A 27,824-nucleotide genomic window follows, 5' to 3' on the forward strand; every position below is an offset into this window, starting at 1 on the left:
CCTCACATTATGACGTCATATCGATATTAGGCCTATGTGGGGAATGTTTGTACTTATTTTGGATAGAGGGACACATATAGCTATATAACGGTATATGACGTTTATAATTGAAAATTAGGGGTTGCAACCCCTCCGTGTATAAAAACGTATGAATCCAATCCCGGGAATCCAATTAAACTTGCACGGTAGGCCTAGTGAGAGTAGAGCCTAGAACTGACAGCATTATACGGAATTGAACCAATCACCTCAGTGGCAGTTGTTGAACTTCCTATCTCTTGACCAAAGGCTGGCAGTAAAATTGTTCACTTATTATTGGGAGCGATTAAAGAATAGGGTGCAACACAGTCTACTAGTCTCATTACAAGACTACCCCAACCCTAAACCCTGAACTCCGTTAGAGGACTGCACTCAAGTCTAGCAAGTTGCACCCGTATTCGGTACCGATCGTTTGTATAGGCCCTATACTATAATAGTGGACTTCTTTTCCGCCTCGCCTTGTTCTCTATTTTCAAATCTCATCCTGTTTCTCACCTCGCCTTCTGTTTGTGCGAGCCTGGTCCCATCAGGACCCCCGCACGGAGTGACAAACAAACACACAACGCTCACAAACATGATAGTTGCATCACTATACCATGGTATAGGCCTACCGTCCCCGGGATACCGTCCAAGGATAACTACGGTATAGGCTTACTTCCAGTGGGGAGTGGTTACCACTTCTTTTACAACGGTCATAGACTCATAATCTCGGGCTTTAAATTTTACAATAAAGCTACAATTAAAAGCCCCTAACTCTTACCCTTCAGAGCGAAGATGGCCCTGAAAAAAATCCCTTTATGAAATTGATGATCCGTACGGATCCGCGTTTTGATTTTCAAAATCACCCACTCTGTCCGCGTTTTAATCGTTCGCACGTCATGCTTTCAATCTGGGCTTTCAACTTTTACATTATAATTATGTGAGCTCACATGAGCAGAAGATGATATCACAAATACACATTAAATATATAATTACAGAGGCTAAAAAATCGCGCATTTTGTTTTTGGAGCAATAATATTTTTCAAAAGATTTAGATTGTGTTGTTGTCTTTTAGCCATACCTACATACGTGATTGTACATGTACAACGAATTTTATCAACATGATCAATGATCAACGAAGCTGGTATTAATTGATTTCCAGGAACTACGGACTAAATTCAGTAACGCTGCCCTTGATATGGCATTTGCAAACTAATTTTACGTATAAAACAAGGTTCGTCTTCTGTCATCGCGGGAGACTTTACGCAGACGTCACAAAATGACGTCACTTAACGCCCGAGGTGGGAGGAGCACGGCGTTATGCAGCAGTATGGTTGCCATGACAATATTACATCTTGTGACGCAAATGAACTCAGGCCACGTGCGATAAAATCACTATAAATATGCATTTACTCGCTTAACATATGCAGCCCCTGGTGAAAATGTGAACGAGTAGTACGGACTTATGTAGTGATAATCGATCGAGTTCACATAGGGGGCCTACAGGGTGTCCCAGCTTCATATTGCTGTCTGATTTTCTCAAAAATCACTGAAGAGCATATTTTTTGTGCCCGGGATTTGTGCCTCAGTAATGAAAAGCAATATTTTAGTAGAGTTGCACCCTATTCGGCAATCGCTCCCACTTGAATATTTAGGCCTAAATAAGGCCTGCGTGTATTTTCAGAGAATTTCAAACATGGCATTTATAGGCTAAATGTTGAAAGGTCTGTTAGTTCTTGAGTTATATTGGTCAATGTAGGAAGAACTTGCATTTTTTGGCATCCTTATACATAATTATGAAGAGTTTGTTGTTTCCACTAAAAGGCGCTTAATCCAATAGCTGCTTCGTGTCACATGTAGGGGAAGGTGGGGCATAACGGACCCCCGGGGCAAAACGGAACCACCTGAAAAATAGGCCTTGGCAATACTGCCGTCTATGCAAATTATATTGAGGAACACAAGTATGGCTACGAGGATTTACAACAAAAATTTTATCTGAAACAATCCACTGACATTCGAGCAAGATCGAGTCAAAAAATTACTAGGGCCTATATTTTAACATTTTTAAGTATGTTTGTAACTCGAGCTTATTTTCTAACTATTTTCAACATCATTTTGTCCCATAAACTTTCTCCAATGCAAAGTTTTAAAATGGCTGCCATATAGTTCCTTTTGGAACAAAAAAACTTCTATATTTATATACACATAGAGTCCCCAGGACATCACGTGGACCTAGAGAAAGTGCAGATCCTCGACAGAGAACCTCGGTACTTCGAAAGAGGAGTCAAAGAGGCCATCCACATCCGGGCCAACCAACCCTCTCTGAATAAGGACGGGGGCGCTACAACTTAGCAAGAGTCTACGATCCAGTTCTGACGTCACAAGTCAAGAGTCGTCAAATCGATCAACGAACTGGATCATTCTGCTGAAGAAGGTTGTAGTAATAACAACCGAAAATTTCAGGTGAGCAACTTTATGTGTTGTGAACAAAAGTTCAATTCTTCATTTATTTTCTATATTTATTATTTTCTTTTTCGCAAGTGGGAGGTATTTTAAAGATATAAACCAAATAATTGTTATAACTATTCTTAGACTAGTGGTCTAATGTTATCAGATTGGCAAGGTTACTGCTGGCTTAGGATGATCTTCAAATGAAGTTTACACAAAGCAGCCTTTGGACTCGGAGTTAGCGTCTTTTGGAACCAAATTCTTCATGCGCCCAGCGTATAAGGGGCTGGGGCCTCCCCCAATTGCCAAAGACCAAAAAGGTCCATTTTGCAAGTGACCACGGTTTTTTTATGCTTTTCCTCGGTCCAAAACAGGTCCAACTTGTGAAGTTTGCGAGCGTAGGATCTAGTCAAGCTGGTTTTTAAAAAAAGTCCAAATTTTTGGGACGGTCCACTTTTTTTGTGTGGAAAAATCCACTTTTTAAAAGTCTTCCTTCCCACATAAATTCTGGTTACGCCCCATATATAGGTGCCCTAACTCAAGCACCATATCATACCGAAATGTTAATGTTCATGTGAATCGGTTAATACTATACGGTACTGAGAAACTTGCTTGATCATGTTGATCATGCAACTATTTAGGCATCCGAGATCATCATCTTCAAATTTTTCCAAATGATAGTGGAAGATGTGGCTTCCACATGTGTTTTCAGGGATGATCGTTGAAAACACGGCACTTTAAATATCACGCGACCCGCTTTTTCGGGACACCCTGTACATGAGGAAACGAAAATCACTGCAGTGCATCATTACAGCTGCAGCCAAGGGCGTCAATGGAGAAAGAAAGGGTGAAATAATAATTATCAAATGCCAATTCCCCTACACCCCCCCCCTCCCCCCTCCCCGGCTGCACTGCACGCGCGCACACACTTTTGGCAACTCTCACAAGCACAATGCATAATGTTGAGCACGATATCTAATAGGCCTATTACCAGCACTGAATTAATGGCTATTGGGACTTCTTCTAAACTGACAAAATTTTAATGATTGGCCTATAATTTCTGACATGCCACCCCCCCCCCCAACAAACGCACAGGGCCGTCGCTAGAGGGTGGTATGGGGGTGTGACACGGACCCCTGACGTGACACGGACACCCCCAATACACAAATCGGGAAAAATTGACTGTTGTCGTTAAAACCATGTGATTGTCGGCAAATGTATAGTAAAAGCTATTTGATTGTCGGCAAATTGCAAGAGTCATATAAAAGATTAATGTATTATGAAATTGTGATGTTAATAGACCTATTGTTAATGTTATCATGGTTATAGTAGTTACTAATTTTTAAAAAAGTGTTGAATTGTTTTTACTCCTAACCCATTCCTCATATTTCTAGTTTTTTCAGGCGATTTTCAACCAAAAATCCAAGAGAGACCCTTGATTTTGACTGTTCGCAGCTCCAAAAGTCCCCATTTTACTTTTTTTTTCGCCGCTCCAAAAGACCCCTTTTACCGGTACGGTTGTGGGTTCTGTATATACCATACTGCAGTTACTGTCCGTTTTCCTATACACAATACACAGTGCTCTCACCATTGACGCGTGACCCTACAAATGATGTATGTTGGGAGAATGGACACTTGCCTAGTTAACATCACTGTGTGAAAAATAACCAGCCAATATTTTATTTATTCTCCCAAACTTCTAGCAAATATATTTCTCTAACATGACCTAAAATTACAGCTAGGTTAGATGTTCAGAAATGGTCGTACTTTTGTAAAATATGAGTGAGGGCAAGGCATAGCTAGCCAACTCCCCGTGTTATTTGAATGGAGATTTGACCGAAAATATTGGTATCGGACCGCTCACTTCTGAAGGATGCCACAAAAAACCGGTAAAAGCTACATTTAAATTATTCTAAATAGGTTCTAGAAAATAAAGTTTTGTAACATGTCCTAAATTTTTAGCTAATTTAGGTGTTTGGAGAGGGTCGTACTTTTGTGTTTTAGGAAGGACATGTAAACGACAGATAACACCAAAAATATGAAGAAATTATTTCTAAACCGTGTTAAGTCAAAAATCATTATGTTGCTCATTTTCAAGAATGCTGGTTTACAAAAAGCACGACATTGTCTGATTTCGTGAACAAAGCCACACATAACATTGTTTCCTTTCGTTTCCTTTATAATCGGTTACCCAACTGAAGCTATGAATACCAGCTTTATTGCGATATCGCACATGAAAACAGTCACTTGTGCACAACCAGAGAAGATCCGATTTAATCAGTTGAGCTGTTTCAATGAGTGTTATCTTGGTTTAATAGCTTTTAATGGGGTTAAGTCCTGCAAAGGTCGAGATGAATTCTACTGTAGACATGACTGCATCATGCCCTTTTTTTTCACGGACACTAAGCTCCAAAACACCCCTTTTTTCATTTCGCGGACATTAAATTTTCGCGGATAGGTTTTCATACCCGTTTTTCCTCGAATTTTAGAATGATCATGCGTACGTAGGGGAGAGCGGGGAGTGTTCGCCCTATATTTTTCTGACCAGCCTAGCGATGTCAATTTTAAGGTTAGGGATGACCTGATTAGCCCATGTGAAAGCCCTATGTCTTAGCTATATACGGCCACAATCCCAGAACGAACTACAGGCCTTACAAGCAACAGGATAGAGCAAACAAAAAAGTTTTGCAAAGTGGCGAACTTACCCCATATTGGGGCAGGTTCGCCCATATGGTGGGGTAAGTTCACCCTAATCACAAAAAAAGGTTTAAACATTGCATAACAATAACATAATATGCAAACATTTAGCAAGAGTATACAGGGCATTAATTCTCTTCTGGGGAGTCACTAAATTTGTTGCAGGGGTCGGGTCAGGGTAAAATGTATAGGGTCCCAAGTGAGCTTAAACGTATCATGTTTACAACTTCGGGGAGATTATGGATTAGGACATAAACGGTGGTATGAGTAATACTGATACCACATAACTTAAAAAACATGCTTTTCAGTAGTTTTACCTTGTTTAATGGTATACTTATAAATGTTGTGCATAATGCGCGGGTGGGGCAGGTGGGTATCCAGTTTGGGGTACGTCCGCCTGGGGAAGATATAGGGCGAACATGCCCCATCCTCAAAAGGCGAACGTGCCCTTGTGCACATTTTTGTATTTTCTTCAGGGTATGCAAAATACAAAGCGAATAAGGAGTTTATAAATGCATTAAATCTTTGACAAATCCCATATATTCCCAATACAGATTTCCATTAAAACCATCTGTTTTTATGTATCAATGATAATACAACATTATTAATGCAAGAAAAAATTACGTTTTGGTGTAATTTTTTTGTTTTGGCTGCAGTTCGATGAACACGTCCCTATATATCACGTATAGCTAATATGAGAAGTTTATAATGACCTATGTCACCTAATTTTGCCATCACCAAATTCCCTGATAGCCGTAGTGCTGAGAAACAAGGGGTGGGCGAACCTGCCCCTAGGGCGAACACTCCCCGCTCTCCCCTACATATTGTCAACATGGTCAATGATGACTGACGACACCGGGACTTGAAATGGCTTCAATTGGCTTCATTTTGAAAAAAAAATCAAAATGCAATGTTTTGCTGTGCCCCAGGCGGGGGCATTTAAGACTTGTCACAGTAGGCCTATTATTATAGTAGGGCAGACCCCCCCCCATGTGGCACTTCCCAGGTTCAGGTAAGCAGTTCGGTAGCGCCCTCTAAATTTCATTATAAAAAAAAAATTTAATGCAGAAAATGAGAGGGTGCCGCCTATACGGTTAAAAAATCTCATAAACTTGAATGACCGACCAGGAGTAGGCCTAATGCTGGTTTTATACTACCATGCCGCTTGCCGCTGAGCGGCGTGGCGCACGCGTATTGCAGACAAACGGACACAATCAAGGCTTGTCATTGGTTGAAACGCCCCGTGCCGCTTGCCGCAGCGGCAAGCGGCAGGAAAGTATGCTGGAGGCTTAATAGTGATACGGCCTAGATGATTCGGTGAGAATGGTACAAAAGTTGCAAAGTCAGGTTAATCAACGAGAAGCCCTTCCCCCCCTTTTTTTTAAAAGGGGGATCCAGTTGACCAGGCAAACTTTCAAGGACAACCCAATTAAGTATAGGCTTAAAATATAATCAAGTCAATGTTCACCTCTATACCACCAAACTTTGTACAGCTCCCAATTTAATGTGTTTTCCAGATATTTATAGCGGCCTTTAAGGGGATGGAGTATTATAAGGCCTATTTCCCAGGCCTGTTATACTTCCATCATTCTGATATAGGCCTACTACCCACATCTTAAATCATATTTGGTGGTTGAATTCAACTGACGCCGGTATAGTATTTGGACCTGGCGACCTCACTCATTAAAACGTATACGGAGTGCACAACTTTTCAAAAAAGCTTCTTTTTGCACACATTTGCGCTATTTATGAGTTCGCGAACGCACCCCTCACTTATCGTCGTCCCTCCATAGGCAACATGCCAACCTTCTGCGGTATGTGTCCAACATTTTGAATGGAACTATAGATGATGGGTGGAGCACTCTTTCTAGAAAGTTTCATGGAGAGGTCGATTGAAGGTCTAGTAACTCTAGTTCCAATAGGCCTATGGGGTAAAGAATTTGTCAATTGCACTCGCATCTCTGTAGAACTCGCAACTCAGCGAACTCACAAATTTCAACTCACACCTCGCATATTTCAACTCACAAATATCAACTCACAACTCGCAAAATACAAAATTCTCAACTTCCTTTGACAACTCGCAAATTTCAACTCGCAACTCGCAGATCTAAAACTTGCAACTCGAACTCGCACTTGTAAATCGCAACTCGCAAATCGCAACTCACAACTCATTTTCGCAAGGTATGATGGGAAGGATAATGGCCGCGACCCTTCAAAAAATATAACTCGAAAACAAAATTAGAAAAGATGAATACAAGTAAACATCACAGGAAAACGCAGGCTATAATGGCCAGGAGAACAGTGAAAGTAGTTCCTGTAGGAGCTTGGGTTGAACTTGGTGCTGGTATTGACATCCGGCATCATGATGCAATTGTAAGTAAGCTTAAAATTGTAATTGTATTGTAATTTGTATGCAATCATATCATCATCATGCCTGGCAATAGTCAAAGAATGCCAATCTGGTTCTGGGTTCTGGTTCTGGTTCTGGTTGAGTCGGCATTGCCAGACATGCTTGCATGATCAGTGATTGCCAGACATGCATGATCAGTGACAGCCCGGCCCGAGTCTTGTCTTGAGTAAGCGATGTGTTCCAACCACCGCCGGTAGATACAGACTTTAAGGTACATATTTCGAGGTGCATAACAGACACAAAATTTGTGTCATAACAAACACCAAATTGGTGTCGATGACCTGACATGCATGCATTCTTTTGTGATGGTCTTTCAATTTGTGCCGAGTGTCCTTGGCAGACTTGACTATGCTTCAGTGGTCATGAAAGGATTCAATAGATAACCTCTGCCCCACTAATCCCCAGCTATTGTCTGAAATTGCACCTCGGAAGATATATTATAACAACTCAGTCCCTCAAATGATAGTCATATAACGACCAAAAGATAAATGACTGACTATCATTGAGGACTGAGTTCCGCAGTCTACACCGCCGGATCAAGAATTATTTTAGGGTTACCGTTATGGCGTTAGTGACTAGTCTAGTCACTAGTGTTAGGGTTATTTAGATTTAGGGTTAGGGTTAGCCCGAGGTACATGTACGTTCTCACACCCGGGCTCACACCTCCTCACTACGATTTCCACTGTCCTTCTCCGTATGAAGAAGGTCTGAGATGATGCTAGCTATATACCTTAAAACCTTGGCTTTGGGTACACATAAAATACATGTACCTCTTTTTCTCATAAATACCACTTCCTACCATGTATGTACCATTCCTCACATGAAGATGAGGCCAAGGAAAGTCGATTTTTGAGTTTCCCGTCACCCGCCCTCACTTCATTTTCTGACCCTCACTTGAATTCATTATTGTGATTTTCCAAAAAATACCAATGAAAACTGGTTATATTTGCAAAAAAATTATGAATATCCCTTTATTTTTTTTTGAAAAATCAAAATCAAAACATACATTTTGCTGTCAACCTTGCAGACTCTTTGTAATATACTTTTGAATCTCATTTGGGCTAAACATCCATCTTCAAGTGAGTGAGCTGCAAATAACAACACATTTTACATGCGTGTTGGTCATATAATGAAAGGCAGACAAATAATGAATAATGAAATTTTAAGTTACCTCACTTGTTTTCAGAAATTATGTGACGGGAAACTCAAAATTGACTGTTAGGGGCCTGAGACTTAAACAAAACATATTTGGTGCATGTTCGTAAATTTTGAGCACATTTGTGTACATCCATATCAAAACGATGCACTTGTCGGCTGCTACATGTGTCTCATTTTACATAATACTATATAGTTTAGGAATAAATAACAGTAGGGATGACCAATGAACCATCAACTTGATTAGAACACTCCCATAGACATGCAGGGAGCTCAACTGTGCACTGCTTGCACAGACATTTCTAAATTGAGCTCATTCTTTTATTTTTCATAATTTTTCTGTAAAAATTGGGGATGTTAATGCCAATTATGTTTTGTAACTATCTTGCAAATTACAGCAACATAACTTATTTCATTTTCCTGTCAGTGTGAGTCAAAATTGGTCCATCGCCACAGTGCGCTTAATTGCCAGTGGCTGAGTTCAGCACTGCTCAAGAATGGCACAAAATATTCATGTCAATAAGATCAGGTGAACAACGTGGCCTACTGAGCTGTAACTTGGCAGAGTTGCCAGTAATACCTCTATCATACCCTCTGTATAAAGGTTAAAAAATTGAACAAGTATATCTCGAGTTACAAATTAAATCACCAGCTTCCCTTTGGAATTTCCATACTCCTTTCGAATCATGCTAAGAAGACACCTTTCTGAACATAAATGTGAAGTTTCGTGCTCATTCGATGTACATGTATTGTTCACCTGATTTCAACCCTAAACGTTTTCTTATATTTAGGCCTATACCATCTACAACTTGCTGCTGGCTATACCTTGTTTAGAACTTTCAAAAGAAGTACCTGATGTGCAACCATAACTGTTTCAAAATAGCCCGCCAAGAGTCATGCAGGTAACTTCGAGGTCATGCATTGAATTGTATTGAATAAGGAATACTACGGGAACCAGCACCTTTTGTTAGAAGTTACACATGAGCATGATGAGTGAAGTGGATAATCTCTATTGTTGTGAATGAGTCAATGACCTTCAATGACACTTAAGATTTTCTTTGCATACACCTACTAATTGGTCATATTAAACCCAATAACATTGAAATTTTTGGTTGTGAAAAAAAAAGTTCACCTGTACTTAGTGCAATTTTGATTTTGTGCCATATCGGCCATCTTGGATGATTTTTGCCAAATGTTCTCTAAATGCATGATTTCAATGCCTCGGTTTGAAAAAATAATTTATGCCATTGACTAGTAAAGTGCCATTTCATAAGAAACCCCTTTGATACTTTCACAATATGCTTGTTTCATGTTTGCATATATGTTAAAATAAAGAAATATATAAAGGTAAATATATGCTTATGCCAATTTTGCTCCCAATTGCTATTTTGGACCTTGTCATTTCATTTCGTTCCAATGACCGGTCAGAATGGGAAACTTTGAAAATTCATAATTCGAAAAGTTTTTGACCGATTTTGACCATTTAACCACCAAAATACTTCTATTGATGAGTTCTATCCAGAAAACGATCTTTTTTTAGCAATAGGGGCAACATGAAATTTTGATGGTTATCCCTAATAACAGACTCATCTCAAGTGGAGGTCACCTCAAATCATACCAAAATCAACTGATTTAGGAATACAGAGAACATATTCCTAAACTATGTGAACTGGGGATGTTTTGAAGTGACGTCCACTTGAGATGAGTCTGGTATTTATTCCTAGCTATTATGTAAAATGAGACACATGTAGCAGCCAACAAGTGCATCGTTTTGATGGATGTACACATTTGTCTGATTTGAGGATGTAAAAGTGCAGACTTGTGACTGTTATCGTCGCCGTGTTTTGAATTCTTCCTATAAATAGATGCCGTTAGTGTGACATCACCGCGTCACGACATGAGTTCAGGGTGCCTGACTTTTTAACATGGTACCACGTTCATAGCCCTATGGTGAGGAAGGGCTAGGTTAGGGTTAGGGAATGGTTAGGGTTCTAAGGGAATCATTCTTGATCTGGTGGTTGGAATACATTGCTTACCCTTGTCTTGTCCGTACTACACCAACCGCCGCCGCTGAGCTATAAACGTGCAGTCCCTCAGTGCATGCAGTTTCAAAATTAAATTGAACTTTGTCTTTGATGCTCAGCGACTTGAATGCCTTTGAAGCAGCGGCAGATTTGTAGCGGCAGGGCATTTCAGGTATTGCTCACCGATATAGCTTCACATTCCATGGCCAGGCTAGAGACCATTGCATTCAAATTTTAGTTGGATTCGCTGAAGCATGCTACCATACCGTTAAAGCAATGGAAGTTCAGAAGACGTAGACACAGGCACCTAAGCCGATCACGGCGAGCATGACGCGATCACAACAAACAAAAATGTTGCTAAAATGTAAATTGCAAATTTTGCACTTCAACAAAATTTTAGACTGTTCAAAATTAGGCAAATTTTGCTCAAAAGATACAGTTGACTCATTGTCAAATATCAAAGAGAATCAAGGGGAATGAGTCACATACATTTGGCAATTTTCAATAAGAAGTTTTTTACATAATTTTCTGGCAGTTTATGAAAGATAACTATGACTTTTTTTCAACTTAAGTAACATTTCCTGACGCTTTTTTGTTGATCATACTTTCCTTCAATTTTGTCGGCCATTTTGAAAAAAGCACCCTCGCCTGTGACATATTACCTTCGTATAATAATCTGACTTATTACCCCAAGACAGAGAAACCAAATGAAACACATCCAAAGTGTTATATTCATTGCCACACTACTCAGCCATTGAACACGGTCGAGATTTATTTTGTATATTCATCAAAAAACATGCTTTACCGCTATCAATTTAACAACAACCAAAATCTGATGAAGTATACCACTTAAAGGGGCATTTCGTGATCCACAGCCTCATCCCCCCACTTTTCCAAAAAAAAAGTTGAGATTTTTACACCACTGGATACCTCTGGCTACATAATGTTAATGTACCAAATATTTCTTGCAGATTAATTCGTTTAGCAAAAATATCGCTAAATTTGAATTTCGTTCTGGTGCACCAGAACGAAATTACAACACATTGTCTATGGAGCAGTGTAATACACATAATCATGCATAACTCGCAAACGCAAAATCGGAATCAACTGAAATTTTGGAAATAAGCTTTTTTCGTGGATATCTACTGAAAAATGTCATAAAAGAGGATGCTAGGATCACGAAATCCTCCTTTAAGTGACTAATTTAACAATATACGGTATATGCTTTTCATTGATTTTGGTGGCCATTTTGAAAAAAGTGCCCTAAGCTGCGACCTCCTGTTACCTTCATATTAATAACCTGACTTAGTAGTACATTATTGCTATCAATAAAAATCCAAAATCTGGTTAAATATGCCCCTATAGTGACTAATTTAAACAATAACCATATATATGTTTTTCATCTAGTTTGGTGGCCATTTTGAAAAAAAAGTGCCCTCAGCTATGACTCCTGTTACCTTCATATTAATAACCTGACTTAGTAGTACATTATTGCAATCAATAAAAATCCCAAATCTGGTTAAATATGCCCCTAAAGTGACTAATTTAACCATATATGTTTTTCATTGGATTTTGGTGGCCATTTTGAAAAAAACACGCCCTCATGGAAAAGTTCTCAGGTTACGGGCTTTTTACCCAACAAATTCTTGTTCCCCATGCAAAACTGGTCCAGATAAACCATATGAGAGTTTCTTGTTCTTCAAGTGGTACTTAGCTCAGGTTTAACCTGGTCTAATGGCTTTGATAAATGGAATTGAACAATTTGTTTAGGGCACCTGCATCCCAATCCCTGTGGAACATCCCCCTGTTTACTATACTATATTTTAAAATGTATCTTGATGCATGTTCCTTCAATTCCTATCTAGATATCAGCCCATGAGGAAGAAGAAAGGATACAGGAACGACAGCTTCAAAAACAAGCTAAATTAGAAAGATTTCAACGAGATGTTCGACAGAGAGTCCAAAGACTGCAGCAACAGAAGAGGAAGCAACAGCTGCAGGAATCTTTTCAAGCGGTATGAGTAGTAGACTTTAAACATTTCATTTATAACCTGAGAGAAAAAAACACTTTGAAAATGAGTACGGTACCGTAAACTTCTTTCACTGTGATTTGATACCCATGCACAAAGTGTTTCTTTCATTTACGTAAATGAGTGTCTTATCCTATAGTCACATGTCATTACTCCAGAATCCTTGCTATGATCAGCTCATAATTGGCACATTTGGCAGGACTCATAACTTTGTTTCGATTGATACAGAATGGTATACATACAGCTGGGCGCAGTACATACATGAACTGCGCTTTACATATCAGTTGCATGACTGACACAGACTTTTGTGAATTATGCCAATGGAAGTTGGGACTTTATTGATGAGTGCAATAACAAAAACCAAATAATTTTCACCTATTATGAGCCGATCATAGTATATAGATTTTTTTACAATTAGTTTCTTCATTCATTCATTCATTCATTGGGATTGATTGATTGATTGATTGATTGTACATTATATATCTATTTATGTAGGTAGAATTGGAGAGAAATGTGATCCAACAGAGCTCTCGTGCTGCAGAGCAGGCTACTTCAAAGAGAAACCACTGTTTATATCGCAACAAAGACCTTTCCATCAAGCAGCAAGAGGATGCATTCTCATCTGATGCAGAATCAGAGAAAGAAGAGAAGAATGCTGAACATATGAGAGATCACTCACATCAAATCTTCCAAATGGTCCGATCAGCAAAACACAACCTTGCTGCCAAACAGCTCATCCCAGAAAAGGTATATGAATTAAAGACAAGCAGCCAATGTTCTACTTCACCACCTCCTATATAAATACCTGCTTGCCAATATTTGTGATGCGATCAAGCAAAATCAGTTAGAACTCTGACTTATTAAAAGTTTCAGTTTCTTACAGGATAGTAAAAGGCATTTACAAAGCTGCATTTTGCAGAAAATCCCATTGAAATTGAACAACCAGTTCCAAAAATATGAGCAACTAAAGAGTTTCCAAAACAAGAGAAAACAAAAGGAAATATTTCCTTTGTTTGGCTATATCTCAAAATCAATATTTCAGAGTTCCGACTGATTTTGCTTGATTGCATCACAATTGAACCTGCCCTTAATAGTCCAGTCAAAGTGGGTTTTGACTCACCACTAATTGCAACAGAATTTTTTTCACTGCTATGAATGTCAGAGATGTCCCCTGAACAGCATACAAAAAGTATACTAAAATATACTTGGTGGAAAGGTAGTTTTTGGCAGGAAAAGGTCATACAGGAGCCAAATTTCAAAATTGCTCCAATCATTTTAAAAACTATACCAAATTATTCCTCTAGTGATAAGGATTCAGAAAAAATATAGTTTGCCATATCTGTGATGTACGGTTCTTGAGTTATAACCGAAAAGGTCAAAGGTCAAATGTTGGGTTCAACAGAGGTCAAAAAAATAAAAATTGTCTGATTTTAACCAAAATGGTCTCAAATTGTTAGGCTTGCAAACATAATTCATTTAAAGAATATTTGCAATGTTTAGGTTGTTTAATTACATGCGTAACATCGAAAACTAGGTCGGGGTCAATCGAGTTCAATGGTCAATGACCTCTTTTATCCTCCTACCTAGGTAACGAAACATCCAAGCTATGGCAAACTATTCTTATTTTGGAGTGTTTTTAAAGTACGAACACATTGAGACCATTTTTAAGGAGATCGAGCATTTTTTTGAAGTTGACCCACGTGGAGCCCAAAATTTGACCTTTGACCTTTTTGCTTATAACTTGAGAATGGTACATCACAGATATGACAAACTATACTTTTTCTGAATCCTTAAGACTAGAGGAATGCTTTGGTATAGTTTTTAAAAAGATTAAAGCAATTTTGAAATTTGACCCCTGTATGACCTTTTCCCGCCAAAAACTACCTTTCCACCAAGTATATTTTAGTATATTTTTGGCATGATGTTCAGGGGACATCTCTTAAATGTATAAAAGTGAAAAAAATTCTGTTGCAATTAGTGGTGGGTGACACCACTAATTTGTTTAGATTGACTGGACTAAACTGAAGATTTACTAATTATGACACATCTAATCAAAAAAGTCATTTTGGATGACTCCTCAGTAGTATATTAATTGAAGAAAAAGTCTTCCGCGGGTACTGCCCTAGGACTGGAACTGGGTGTTACATGTTGGCAGGTATGGTGTTATGATGCTATGTGTATTGATAACTTGCTTTCACTTGTTACTTTCCTTGCAGACTATGGTTCCAGGAGGACAGTGGGGTGCAAGCTTCACAAGGGATAAACAGGTATGATATAGTCTTGGCAATATCTAATGATAGTTTATAGTATACAAATATATACTGCCATGAGAGGTTCTGGTTAAAACTATGGGCCCGAGGTGAGATCAATAGTACTATTTTCCTGAGGGGCGCAGCCCTGAAGGAAAATAGTATTTATTGATCTCAACGAGGGACCATAGTTTTAACCAGAACTTCGAATAAAGGCAGTATATATTTGTTTTATATACTTCATTAATATGTTCTTTGTTCATTGATTGGTTAAAAGAAAAAAATTATTTGACGTTTTTACTCTCCAGCTTCTATCCTGAGTGAACAGCACGACCAATTTAAGCACAACCTATATTTTGCCCTATAAAAAAATCGAATAGGCTAAAATCGGGCTAACCAATTACAGCAGCGCGAAATCACGCTATGGCAGTTTCAGCGTGTGTGAACTGTTCCGTCAAGATAAAATGCGCGCATGCGGAAGGCATGGTCAAAAGTACTATTTACGGCTTGGAGGTACTATTTACGGCTCATCCGGGACATTGCAAATACTATTTACGGCTTTGAGGTACTATTTACGGATTGGAGTACTGATGGTAGAACTATTTTTGGTCATGTGATCCACTTTTAACCAATCAATGAACAAGAATATATTAATGAAGTATATAATATACAAATATTGACTGCTATGAGGGGCATGCTTAAAATAATAGGCCCAAGGTGATCTCAAAACCATAGCATGGTTTTGAGATCACCGCGGGCCTATAATCTTAACCATGTCCCGAATAATGCAGTCAATATTTGTTTTATATACCGAATGGATACGTGGATGTTGCGATTGCGCAGTTTGATCGGGACGCACATGACCGGTCCATAGTTCATTTTGAGGGCATATAGTTAATTCAATGACTGCACATTCAACCAATCAGATGACAGGAATCTATATATGAGGTATATAAGAACTATTATTTTGAAATGCAAATTAGACAGTGCTTTTATTTAATTTTTCATCTTGACAGGTGGATAATTTATCAATGCCTCAGCTTAATGTACTGTTGATGCGCTTATGTCATACCAATGCATGGGGTCATAATTGGCAGATCATGAACTACATCTGACATCGCTCATTGGCTGAACAAACTGTAGCATTGACTTGAGTGTCACATTTATGAGCTTGTCCATACACATGGTGAACAGGGCAGGGCAAATGAGAAAGAATATTACCCAGAACTGTACTTAATATTCTTTAATTGAAAATGTTTTGTTTGTTTGCTGTAGACACAAGACACAACCACATCACAAGATCATACAGGTGCTAGTTGGAAGAGCAATTCCAGAATACCCCAACAACCCATAGATGACATAGGCAGCTATGGAGACAGTGAGGATCCAGCAAGACAACTTCACACCACTGAATCCATATTACAAACTGGTGGCATGTCTCCTCCTAAAACCATTACTATCAACCCAAACTTAGGAGCACATGAATCAAGACATTCTTATCCCATAAATCATGAGTGTGAAGAAGGTAGCACGAGTGGTAGAGTTGATGATGGAAGTGGTGATAGGATAAAGGTAGTGACTTTTAATCCAGTTGATGATGTAGTGTCTGGGGAGCATTTGGTGAAGAAAAGTGTGAGACAAAGGCCTTTGTCTCATGTTCCTAAACAAAGAACTGTGCCAGATGTGATGCCAGGTGTACAAGAAGAAGAACACAAAAGACAGGTAAATAGTAAATGCTGCATAAGATGAAGAGAGGTTGTACTAAGGTTGAAATATAGTTTTGATAATACAAATTATTAGCTATTGATATGATATTGTGTGTGTGTGGGGGGGGGGGCTTGTGTGTGTGTGTGTGTGTACTGCTGAATAAGATGTATGTGTTTGATTAACTAATTGAATCCCTTCATGCAATACTTAAGACTTTGCTTGTTAAAGGTTCATACCACAAAAAAGCTTTCCATAGACTTAACACAGAAGTCCCTTTTATGACCATAAGTTGAGTTACTACAAACTTTGAAATGTAAATTTTGTTTCATTTTAAACAGGAAAGAATTCTGCATAACATATCTGAAAATGTCTTCACATTTTCATTTTTAAGTCTACTTTTTAAGAAAATTAAGAATATAAAAAGGTCAGGTTTTCATGTGTTTACATCCAGTTGCTAACCGCATCATTTTGACCTCATTTTGCTTGTGTTTTTAATATAATAATAAACATCGCTCACATTTTCACGTATTCTTTTCAAAGTTGTAGAGATCACATTCACAAGTCTATGTTAAAACTCAATTTTCAACACTAAAATTGCTAATATTGTACAGATTTTGCACAATTTCTATGCAAAGTTGGACTATAGGCATGATAAACTTTTGCCAGAGACCGCTTCACAGACGGATTTAGTGGTATGACCTTTGAACATTGTGACTCAAAGTTTTGGCAAGTGTGAAAGGTGGATGCAATGCTTTTCTGTTCAATGCAAACATGTATGCATTAACCAGTATTTTGAGCCAGTGTGTTGAGGGTATTTTCTTTTTTTAGGGGGGTATACTGTGTTTGTGTTTGTTTGACAGAATTCCTTTTACAAGATTGTACTTTCAGTGTATAGGATCAGCGTTGTAACCTTTTGGCCTGGCCGGTAACTTTTCTGACTGGCATCTAGTCGCCGGCCCGGCTGGCCGGTAACTTTTTAAGGTCAAGCCCGGCTGGCCTGTAACTTTTTGAGGCATATTTCGAACACTGTATAGGATGTAATAAAGCAATACTGCCATTGATGGGCTGTTTAATGGGATCTTCTGATAGTCAACACCAGTATTGATCCCTGCCCGGTGGCAAATAAGTAATAACTGTGTACTTGATAAAAAATCTGGTGCCAGATGCATTGATTCAAAATTTCAAACACTTTACTCTCAGCTTCAAGATTAAATGAAAATGTTTCTATCTTGTAATAAACAGATCAAAAATCAGTATTCCATGTACAGAAGATTATTTATGGATATAGAAAGGGAGCAAGTGAGAGAGAACATCAGGAAGAAGGCACATCAAAAGAAAATCAACAGGTAAGTCACACACACCCCTACACACACACCCCTACTTGTTATTACCTGCAAACGAGGAACTCATTTTGTATATGATTTAATCCTATCTAACCGAGGACACACATGTGTGATTTCAATCGACACGCCATGGACCTACCCACACACCCCTGACAACTTCCTATCCATCCATGGCCCATCCTGAACTCCCCTAACGTGGATCATTTTTGCAATGTCCTGGTCATAACCAGCAACCGAGGATGTCCACGGTTGGAAGTGTGTCCTTGTTTGTGATGGGTGTATCCATATGTAGGCCCTCGTTTGCAGGTAACTACAAATGCATCCCACCCCTACATAAACACCCCTCCCCCAAACACACACATAATCATGTAGAGTCATTTTCAGGGATATGATTTTGGTGAGAATTTGTTAACATAATGGCATGCTGCAGAAGACTTATTGTAAATCACCACCAGCGGTTCTTTAATAGTGCTTCTATAATTTCTTCCATCATGTCAAAGATACAATATGATTGCATAGACACTAGAAGCTTGTTAATGCACTTATTTGAATTAACATTTGAGTAATGTTCATTTGTTTGCCAGTTTGAAAAAACAGAAAGAACAAGAAAGACAAGAAGTTGAAAGCACTGTGAGTCATGCCATGGAAGCTCGTCACCCATTGACAGGAGAGACGGAGCTGGAGGCTCATGAAAAGGAGCAACAGGAGGAAAGATATATTGAAGAGATGGTTGTGAAACAAAAGCAGCAACAACAGAAAAATAAAGAAACACAGAGGTAAGTAAATGTCCCAGTGAATTATATTAAAGAGGCTTGGTCCAATTTTTTAACACCAACCATTAAAACTTTACGTAAATTCCAAAATTTGAGCTGTAATATTGCTCCAACGATTTTGATATGAGAAGCAAAAACAATGCCCCATAGGTTAGTACATACACTTCCGGTGTAGTTACCGCAACCACATTTTTGTTCATGGACGTTAAACTTCACTTATAATAAGAAAAATATGAGCTTTCTTCTGATACCAACATCTCAGTTTTGATGAAGAAAATTGGGGGCTGAGGCCGTCGATCAGGAAGAAAACAAATTCTGGGGTTGACTTTTTTTTAATGTGACAGGATCTGGTCCATGAAGGCCAAAGGCGGCAAATTTGAAATTGAGATTTATAAAGGCTAAATTATGGAGTAAAAAACAATAAAATACATTAAAAAATAGATATCACAAAACTTCATAACTTAAGAACCAAATATGCTAGACTTTGGTTTTTTTAATGATGGCCTAATGCAAACTTTTGTTCCACTCATGCTCTTCATTGACCCTGTTATGTTGTTTTTCTATCTTTGCTGAACAATGCTGGACTCCAAGTCAATGATGGTCAAGTCAATTCACATCAATTTGAGATAGGTCAAGTTGATTCACTATAAACTTTCAATAGAAGGAAATACATTTACTCAAGATATATCATGACATTTTAATCTTGAGCCACCAGTCATGACTTCATAGTAATTCTTGTGAACTTGATTCACATATATTGGTGGCGCACATTCATTGTATTACAGTATTTAGTGTAAGAAGTTACACAGTCTTATATAGTGGGTCTAACATTGATTGAAGAATGCTCTTGTAAATTGTGACCTATTTTGTATTTCATAGGTATATTAAAGCCTTGCGTGCAATGATGAGGGAAAAAATGGAGAAACAAAGAATAACAATGCCTCCGCTTTGTGCTTGTGGGCCAACGATATGGGACAGCAATCCTGACACCTGTGCTAATAACTGTATTTTTTATAAAAATCCTAAAGGTGGGTATATTAGATGTTTTGGTGGAGTATTTGACTAGCTTTAATATGTGGGTTGCACTATTTTACAAAGACCTTTCGCACTGCCTGATTTGGCGCATTTAATGTTCTAAACATGAAGTCTGGTTCTGATTGGCTAATCATCACATCAACACCTCATTTGCTGATTAATCTGCGTAGCATCGCATGACTCAGGCGTGACCTAGTTCTTGATCAGTCGGCCACTGCGAAAGGTCTTTGCAAAATAGTGTAGTAAGTCATTTCTAGGGGTATTTGTGTTCAACTGTCTATGAAAGAAAGAAGGGAGCCAGTTAATACCAGTTGGATGTTAGAAACAAAGCAATTTAGTAAAAAACAGTATACAACAAAAACAAATTAAAAGGACAATTGATAAAAACTAACAAGAGTATAATATTATTGTACATACTTGTAGGTGGTGGGCTTAATTTTTGGCTCTGAGCGGAGCTATCAGTGCCTTTATCATGCAACTAACTAGCATTCATTTTCAGGCCACAATACGCTGTTGGTTTTTATGCTAAGGATCATTTAATGACTGACATGAAGACTTAAGTTTCGTTTCAAAGTTTGGCTAAGTTATTTTTGAATCGATTGCACTCCAGATTTTATTGAAATTCAGGCGATAAATGTATCATTTTTGGGTAAAAAAGACCGAAATAGTCACGATAATCGAGTTATATCTTGGTTCCCTGTGTGTGCTAGAGATTATTCTGGTCTGTATAATTTAAGATGCGTGATACAGACGGAAACCAATGGAGGTACATTTCTTAAGATTTAGTTCAGATCAGAAATTATTTGACTACTTCTTAACTTTTCTTCACTATTTCTTTCTAATTTAAATAAAGAGATAGGTAAGGAATGTCAAAAATAGTCAAGAACATGTCTGAATCTTGAATAAATCCCGAATAAATCTGAACAAATGACTTTTCTGGGGACTATTTTGCTTTGCATAAGTGCAGTACAAAAGCACTGTGATGATTTTTGGTTAAACAACCAGGGTTGCCAACAAATTTCAGCTTGAATGGCGGGTCAAATAACCGAGATGCCGCCCAATTTTTCTCTTTACCATTGGTTTATATGGGGGCAGGGAAAATTCGCGGGGAAAATCTTAAAAAGTCGCCCAATAGGATACAAAATCGCGGGTTTGGCAACCCTGAATCCATGGTTATTTTCTATGCATCGGGTCAAGGTCGTGATTTTCTACATTTGGACTTTGAATACGCCGGCTACTTTTGATAAAATAATTATCATGAAAATAGTTCACCAAGATGATTAGGAAGAAAATAATGTTCGAATGATACCATTGAGATTTTCAATTTCACAAGGGGAGGTGGAAGGAGATCTAGCTATGTCATTAGTTGCTTGTAAATCTTGATGATGATCACTGGAATATAATAAAATGCATACCTGCCACACGGCAATCATACCGGGATCATGCTAGTACCTGCCAGGGACATGTCTGGCGGGCCGGTCATCGCTGCTAGCGCTGCAGTAGCGCACATCACAACCTAGCAAATTTTCATTCCATAGGCCTACCGGTATACGGTACCCAGATACCAACCCCAAGGCAGCAGCGCGAATGCAACTCGCTATCTATGACTGAGAGCCAAAGCATCGGGGAAAAATACTGAATTTTCACCAAATAAAAAAGGAGAAAGAGCCCTTAAGGAAAAGATAAGTGGAGAAATCTTCAATTATATTATTGAAAACAAATTACAATTTAATAGGTCCGGCTACATCAAAGAAAAGTGTAAACATGAAACCATCGAGCTATGATGAAACCAGGGGGATGAATCATGAAACCATGTCGAAGCTATCGTTATTAGCTTTTTACATCAATAATCACAAATATGCTACATTTTACAGCAGATTAAGAATCAATAATGATGACTTTATGGCTGAATTTATGGAAATCACCAAGTTTCGTGAGTAAATTGACGAAGAATCACATAGCAATTTGACGAAAGCAAAATTGTCGCCAGAAAATGATGAATGTTCTCCGATCTTTCAAAAATAATGGTCGCCGGGAATCCATCAATTTCATAACTTTCACCAAAGCCACCTTTTTCATGTTTCGTATGAACATAGGATAGAGTATATTTTACATAAAACTGTTAAAATTAGGACATTTTGTTGTCTCAAATAGTCGAATCCGAGCATAATAGGAACGCCAAAAAAGAATATATTTCACCAAGTGGAAATTTTACGTATTTGCTATATCAAGCCTGTATGACAAAAGCTCGACCGGCAGTGATTGGTTCATTATGCTATTAATGAATATTCATAATGCTATTGGGATTTAAATAGTGATATTTACTTATGAAAATAAAAACACAATAAATAAAATAAGAAAATGCAAAATTAATATGATAAAAATAAACAAAAATAAAAGTGAAACAAATAAATTTTATTGAAATGAATTTGATTGAAATAGATGAAATAAAAAAATTATGAAAAATCCAAATGAAATACCTTGAGGGGGTCCAGGGGTTGGGTTTGGGGCATAAGCATACCCAGCTAGCCATTTCACGTTTTTTTAACGTTAATAATACGTTTCAGTTTTGTTTTAAAAGCGTTTCACTATTACGTTTAAAAAGCGCAATTGTGTGGAGTTTTGATTACGCTTAACTAACGTTCGCATGAAGCGGTTTAAAAACGTTATCATAACCTTTTTCTCACCTTCATACCCCGGTTCGTAACCGTTTTAATAACGTTTCCATAGAATCATTATGACGTTAAAACTTCTCGATCTCTTGTGTAGTACTAGACATGGCCGATAAAGAGATACATTAACTATGATTGATTAAGCTCACATCATGAGATAATGCATATCTCAAAGGCTTCCATGCTTCATGCTCTTGACAGTTCTTCTTGCCGGCAGGAATGATTCGGATCAACCAAAATATAGCTTTTAGCCGTTGTGTTAGTTTCCATGTTTCTTCTTACTGGCTGCAGTATCAAACATCTAGGCCTACCTGTTTGGATTATGCGACCGCATAGAATACTATCCATATCCATACACTCGCATTTTGTAAAGACACCGTTCAATATAATCCTATAGCAAATTACCGATGGAAGAAAACTCAACCATAAATGTCACCTTTTGGAAAATATTGAAGTAATATCCCAACAGCTATCCTACAGTCATGAGAGTGTATACATAAATTATATTCCAAAAGCGATATACTTGGCGATGTGTAGGTCCCATGGTGTAGGTCTGCATAGTCATTTCTCCATATACCTGCATTGGATTGGTGGCTTGTTGATTTTAAAAATGCTATATTCATGTATTAATACTAAAATCAACATTGTCCGCTCGGCAAAAACTTGTACATGATGTATAATGACCGTTAAAATAATAACTGCCCTGGCATACCACAGGTCAAGTCACGCAGTCTCATTTCCAGCACGCTAACTGTCTGCATACTATAGTATCACCTTGCACTCTTGCAGTCATAGGCAGAGGTCAAAGCAGCATGGTATGAGGCTGAATATTTTGAATTTATGTTAGTTTCTACGGCCAAAGGTTCAAAAGTTCATTTTGCATGGAGTACAATATAATGCAGTATGTTTTCCTAATAAAAGAGCTAAAAGAAAGTCTTTTCAAGATAGGCCTACATGTGATGTAAATATTTACATAACATTAAAAAATAGTGGTTGAGGAAATAACTTTCATTATTGTACATTTTTACAAATTACCAAAAATATCATCAGAAATTAATTTTAACATGAACCATTTCCCCGAACTTTTATCAAACATGTTATGAAAATGTGTTCTTTGATATGATGGAATGATGATGCTGATATTTATGCATGATGATGATGATATTGATATGAAGATGATGATGTTAAAGAAGACGACACACGATTTAATGATGACAAATTATGCTTTATACTAATTGGTTATATTAGAGCGTTTTATAAGCGCTATGATTGCGTTCCATCATGATTGTCTTAAGAGCCGTTGTATACGTTATTATTTCGTTATTAAAACGTTTTGGTGCAAACATTCAGCAATCAATAATTGAACTGTTACATCATGTCACATGGCAGCGTTTTTAAAACGTTTTATAAACGTTTCACAAAACCGAAACCAAACTAAAACCAATTTACAACGTTTTGAAAACGTTTTGTGTTTGCTGGGTAGTAATGTCATAAGAATTGTTCACCTGACCTTTAAAAAAATTTTTGACCCCAAGGTGTTTTTTTATATTTTAAGTAAGTTAAGGGGTCATCCATGACCCTTTGTTTTAACCTGTCATCCGAGGTATTACTAAAAACTTGTATGGGCATGAAACTTGGTGGGTACAGTCAACATATAGAGTCAAATTTTGGAAGGTCATTTTGGGGGTCATCCGAGGTCACCCGGGGTCATCTGAGGTCAAATGACTAAAAACTGTTGTATGGGCATGAAACTTAGTGGGTACAGTCAACATTTAGAGTCAAATTATTGGAAGGATATTTCGGGGTCATCTGAGGTCACTTAGGGGTCATCTGAGGTCAAATTACAAAAAACTCAAATGGGCATGAAACTTTGTGAGTACAGTCAACATTTGAGTCAAATTTTGGAAGCGCATTTCAATGTCATCCAAGGTCACCCAGGGTCATCTGAGATCAAATTACTAAAACTGTCGCATTGGCATGAAACTTGGTGGGTAGTCAACATTTATAGTCAAATTTTTGGAAGGTCCTTTAGGGGCCATCCGAGGTCACCCAGGGATCATCTGAGGTCAAATTTTTGGAAGGTCATTTTGGGGTCATTCGAGGTCACATAGGGGTCATCTGAGGTCAAATTACTAAAAACTTGCATGGGCATAAAACTTGGTGGGTACAGTCAACATTTAGAGTCAGGTTTTTGGAAGGTCATTTTGGGGTCATTTAAGGTCACCCAGGGGTCATCTGAGGTCAAATTACTAAAAACTGTCATATGGGCATGGAACTTGGTGGGTACAGTCAACATTTAGAGTCAAGTTTTTGGAAGGTCATTTCAGTGTTATCTGAGGTCACCCAGGGGTCATCTGAGGTCAAATTACTAAAAACTATCATATGGGCATGGAACTTGGTGGGTACAGTCAACATTTAGAGTCAAGTTTTTGGAAGGTCATTTCAGGGTCATCCAAGGTCACCCAGGATCATCTGAGGTCAACTTACTAAAACTGTCGCATTGGCATGAAACTTGGTGGGTACAGTCAACATTTATAGTCAAATTTTTGGAAGGTCCTTTCGGGGCCATCCAAGGTCACTCAGGGATCATCTGAGGTCAAATTTTTGGAAGGTCATTACGGGGTCATTTCAGGTCACCTAGGGGTCATCTGAGGTCAAATGACTAAAAACTGTCGTATGGGCATGGAACTTGGTGGGTACAGTCAACATATAGAGTCAGGTTTTTGGAAGGTCATTACAGGGTCATTTCAGGTCACCCAGGGGTCATCTGAGGTCAAATGACTAAAAACTGTCGTATGGGCATGGAACTTGGTGGGTACAGTCAACATTTAGAGTCAAGTATTTGGAAGGTCATTTCAGTGTTATCTGAGGTCACCCAGGGGTCATCTGAGGTCAAATTACTATCACTTTCACTGTCCCCAAAAAGCAAAGAGCCACAGCGCCATTGGTGCTCTTGTTATATTTAGGGAATGCCCCTAAGAATCCTAACAGAGGGAAATTGAAACAAGAATTGCCCTGAGAATCTTCCTTTTTAGCCCCAAAACACCCACGTTTTGGGCCAAAATAGGGTAAAATGTTTGCACACACTGGCCCATCAAATACCAAAAATCAATTGGATTGAAAATAACAAGAGATTATTACTTCTTTTTCAGCTTACGCCAAAGCGCTGTCATCGCTACTGATGTCTTGTCAAGTAGACTAAATCATCACAAATCATTTGATGACATAAACAAATGATGCACACCTGGATATGGTACTTGGCATCGGGTTCTCTTCAATAGACACAATTCTTGGACACCTAAACATGAGTGACTTGCAAAAGTGATATGTACAATTGTACGTTCATAATAGATTTCAAACGATCTGAAGGCATTGGACCTCAACCATTGCCCCAAAATAGGGAATAGAATTATTATTAACGGCACACTATGTAGTAGTTCTATTGTGCCATGAAGTCAGACACACATCTGCCGAAAGCTTGATCACTCACACAGGGACCGGCTGCACCAGTACTGTGATAACCGATGGCATACTCATCGAAATACTACAACTTATTACTCAAATTTGATTTGAAACCAATTATATTGTAAAAAGGAAGATTTATATTAAGACACTCTCGGCATTTCCTGCACATCCAAGATGTAATCATGGCATGAGAACGGTATTAAATTATTCACACTGCAAGTTTTTGGTGAATTTCAAAGCTATTTATGAGGAATAATCATTTGAAATGTTTAGGAAGTATAAGGTGTTTGCTTACCCACATCCAAGATGGCCACCACCCTGTTAAAGTACAAATTATTTTTTTTATAGATTTTACAACTTTCCAAGAGAAACACCTAAAATTTTCACATGGAATTTGGACTATTAAAGTTGTATTTTGATTGGGAGAAAATCTGTGAGGGCTCTTCTAATACATAGTATATAGTACTGGTTTCTACATCTTTGGTGAGATAATACAAGAAAGAAGTCCAATAAATAAAACAAAATGTTAGTGAGTTAACATCCATTTCACCTTAAGATCAGAAAAATTGAGTTTCATGATGTGCAACCTTAGTGCAGCTCACCCTAACACTTTTTGAAATAAATTAAAAAAATACTTTACAAAATGTACAAATATAAAAAGATATGTGTAGCCTTATTTGTTTTACATAATTATGTGGAACAATTTATTACATAATGAACCATTGTGACTGAACGCAATGCTGTGTGATGCTATAAATTAGTCCACATGTGCAAAACAAGTAAGGCCACACATACCTCTTTACATTTTGTAAAATATTTTTTGATGGCTTACAGCTAGGCTGGATGGTTTAGGTTGCAGTATTCTGTCTTCCCAAGTTGAAAATAATGTTATTCATTAATTAGAAGCAGCAAGATTTCCTGTGAAGGTCTTATAATCTGCAGACTGTAAAGTTTTTCAAAGTGCAGTAACTCTGCTAGTTATATAATTTTAATTAGAGAGGGCGGCCTATCTGCTGTGTCCTGGCAGAATATCAGTCAATATGAGACATTAAATATTAAATGCGAGGATCCAGAGGATACTTGCCTGAGAAAATATATAATAATTAAAGAAACGAAGCTCAGACAAACTGGCATTATAATAAAGGAGAGAAAAAATCAGAACCGTTCGGATTCGAACCAGCGTGCACTAACGATTACATGTCGTATAGCTCACCACCACACACCACAACAGCTCATGACGGATCTACCGGCGAATTGAACATGTAATGATTTTATTCTCTCGAAAATATATAATTTATTAACAAAGACAAAAATGCATTTTATTGAATGTGTTGAACATGCTATTGAGTGTGATTTGTACATAATAAATAAATAAACTATCCAGTGTGAAAGCTGGATTTATGAAAGAAAACATTAAGCTCAAGTTGTTATTATTGTTTCTATGCTTTATTTTGTGTGAAAATAACGTTTTCAGGAGTTGTATAAATTGCAGACAACTTTATATACTGGTATCAAGCAGTGACATAGCCCCCCCCCCCCCATGCTAGCCATCAGATTTTTATTAAAGAGATTTGTAGGTCTAAACTTTAGTACCATCTTAATTTTCACCCTGCAGACCTGAAAGGGGGCTGTGCAATAACCATGTGCTCACCCAAAGACCCCATATCATGATGAGCACAATCATGCTCTCTCACCCAAAGACCCCATATTTTTCCTTTATAGATCCCAAAGACCCTTATTTCCATTTGAACAGCAATCTATCACTGACTTTGTTACTTTTTGAAGCCATTTAGAACTAAAA

The 27,824-nt window shown here is 38.0% G+C and overlaps 1 protein-coding gene across 1 annotated transcript; it reads left to right on the top strand.

The window, feature by feature from the left end:
- The first annotated feature begins 7,326 nt into the window (after positions 1-7,326).
- Positions 7,327-25,933, top strand: LOC140155049 (uncharacterized). The gene is made up of 9 exons (XM_072177733.1): positions 7,327-7,533; positions 12,615-12,764; positions 13,275-13,526; positions 14,996-15,046; positions 16,304-16,750; positions 17,978-18,081; positions 18,663-18,854; positions 19,731-19,879; positions 25,711-25,933. Exons 1-9 carry the CDS (start codon positions 7,408-7,410, stop codon positions 25,758-25,760), a joined length of 1,521 nt encoding a protein of 506 aa, XP_072033834.1. The 5' UTR covers positions 7,327-7,407; the 3' UTR covers positions 25,761-25,933.
- The last annotated feature ends 1,891 nt before the right edge of the window (positions 25,934-27,824 follow it).

The sequence above is a fragment of the Amphiura filiformis genome, chromosome 6, assembly GCF_039555335.1.
Source record: "Amphiura filiformis chromosome 6, Afil_fr2py, whole genome shotgun sequence".
Taxonomy (NCBI): domain Eukaryota; kingdom Metazoa; phylum Echinodermata; class Ophiuroidea; order Amphilepidida; family Amphiuridae; genus Amphiura; species Amphiura filiformis.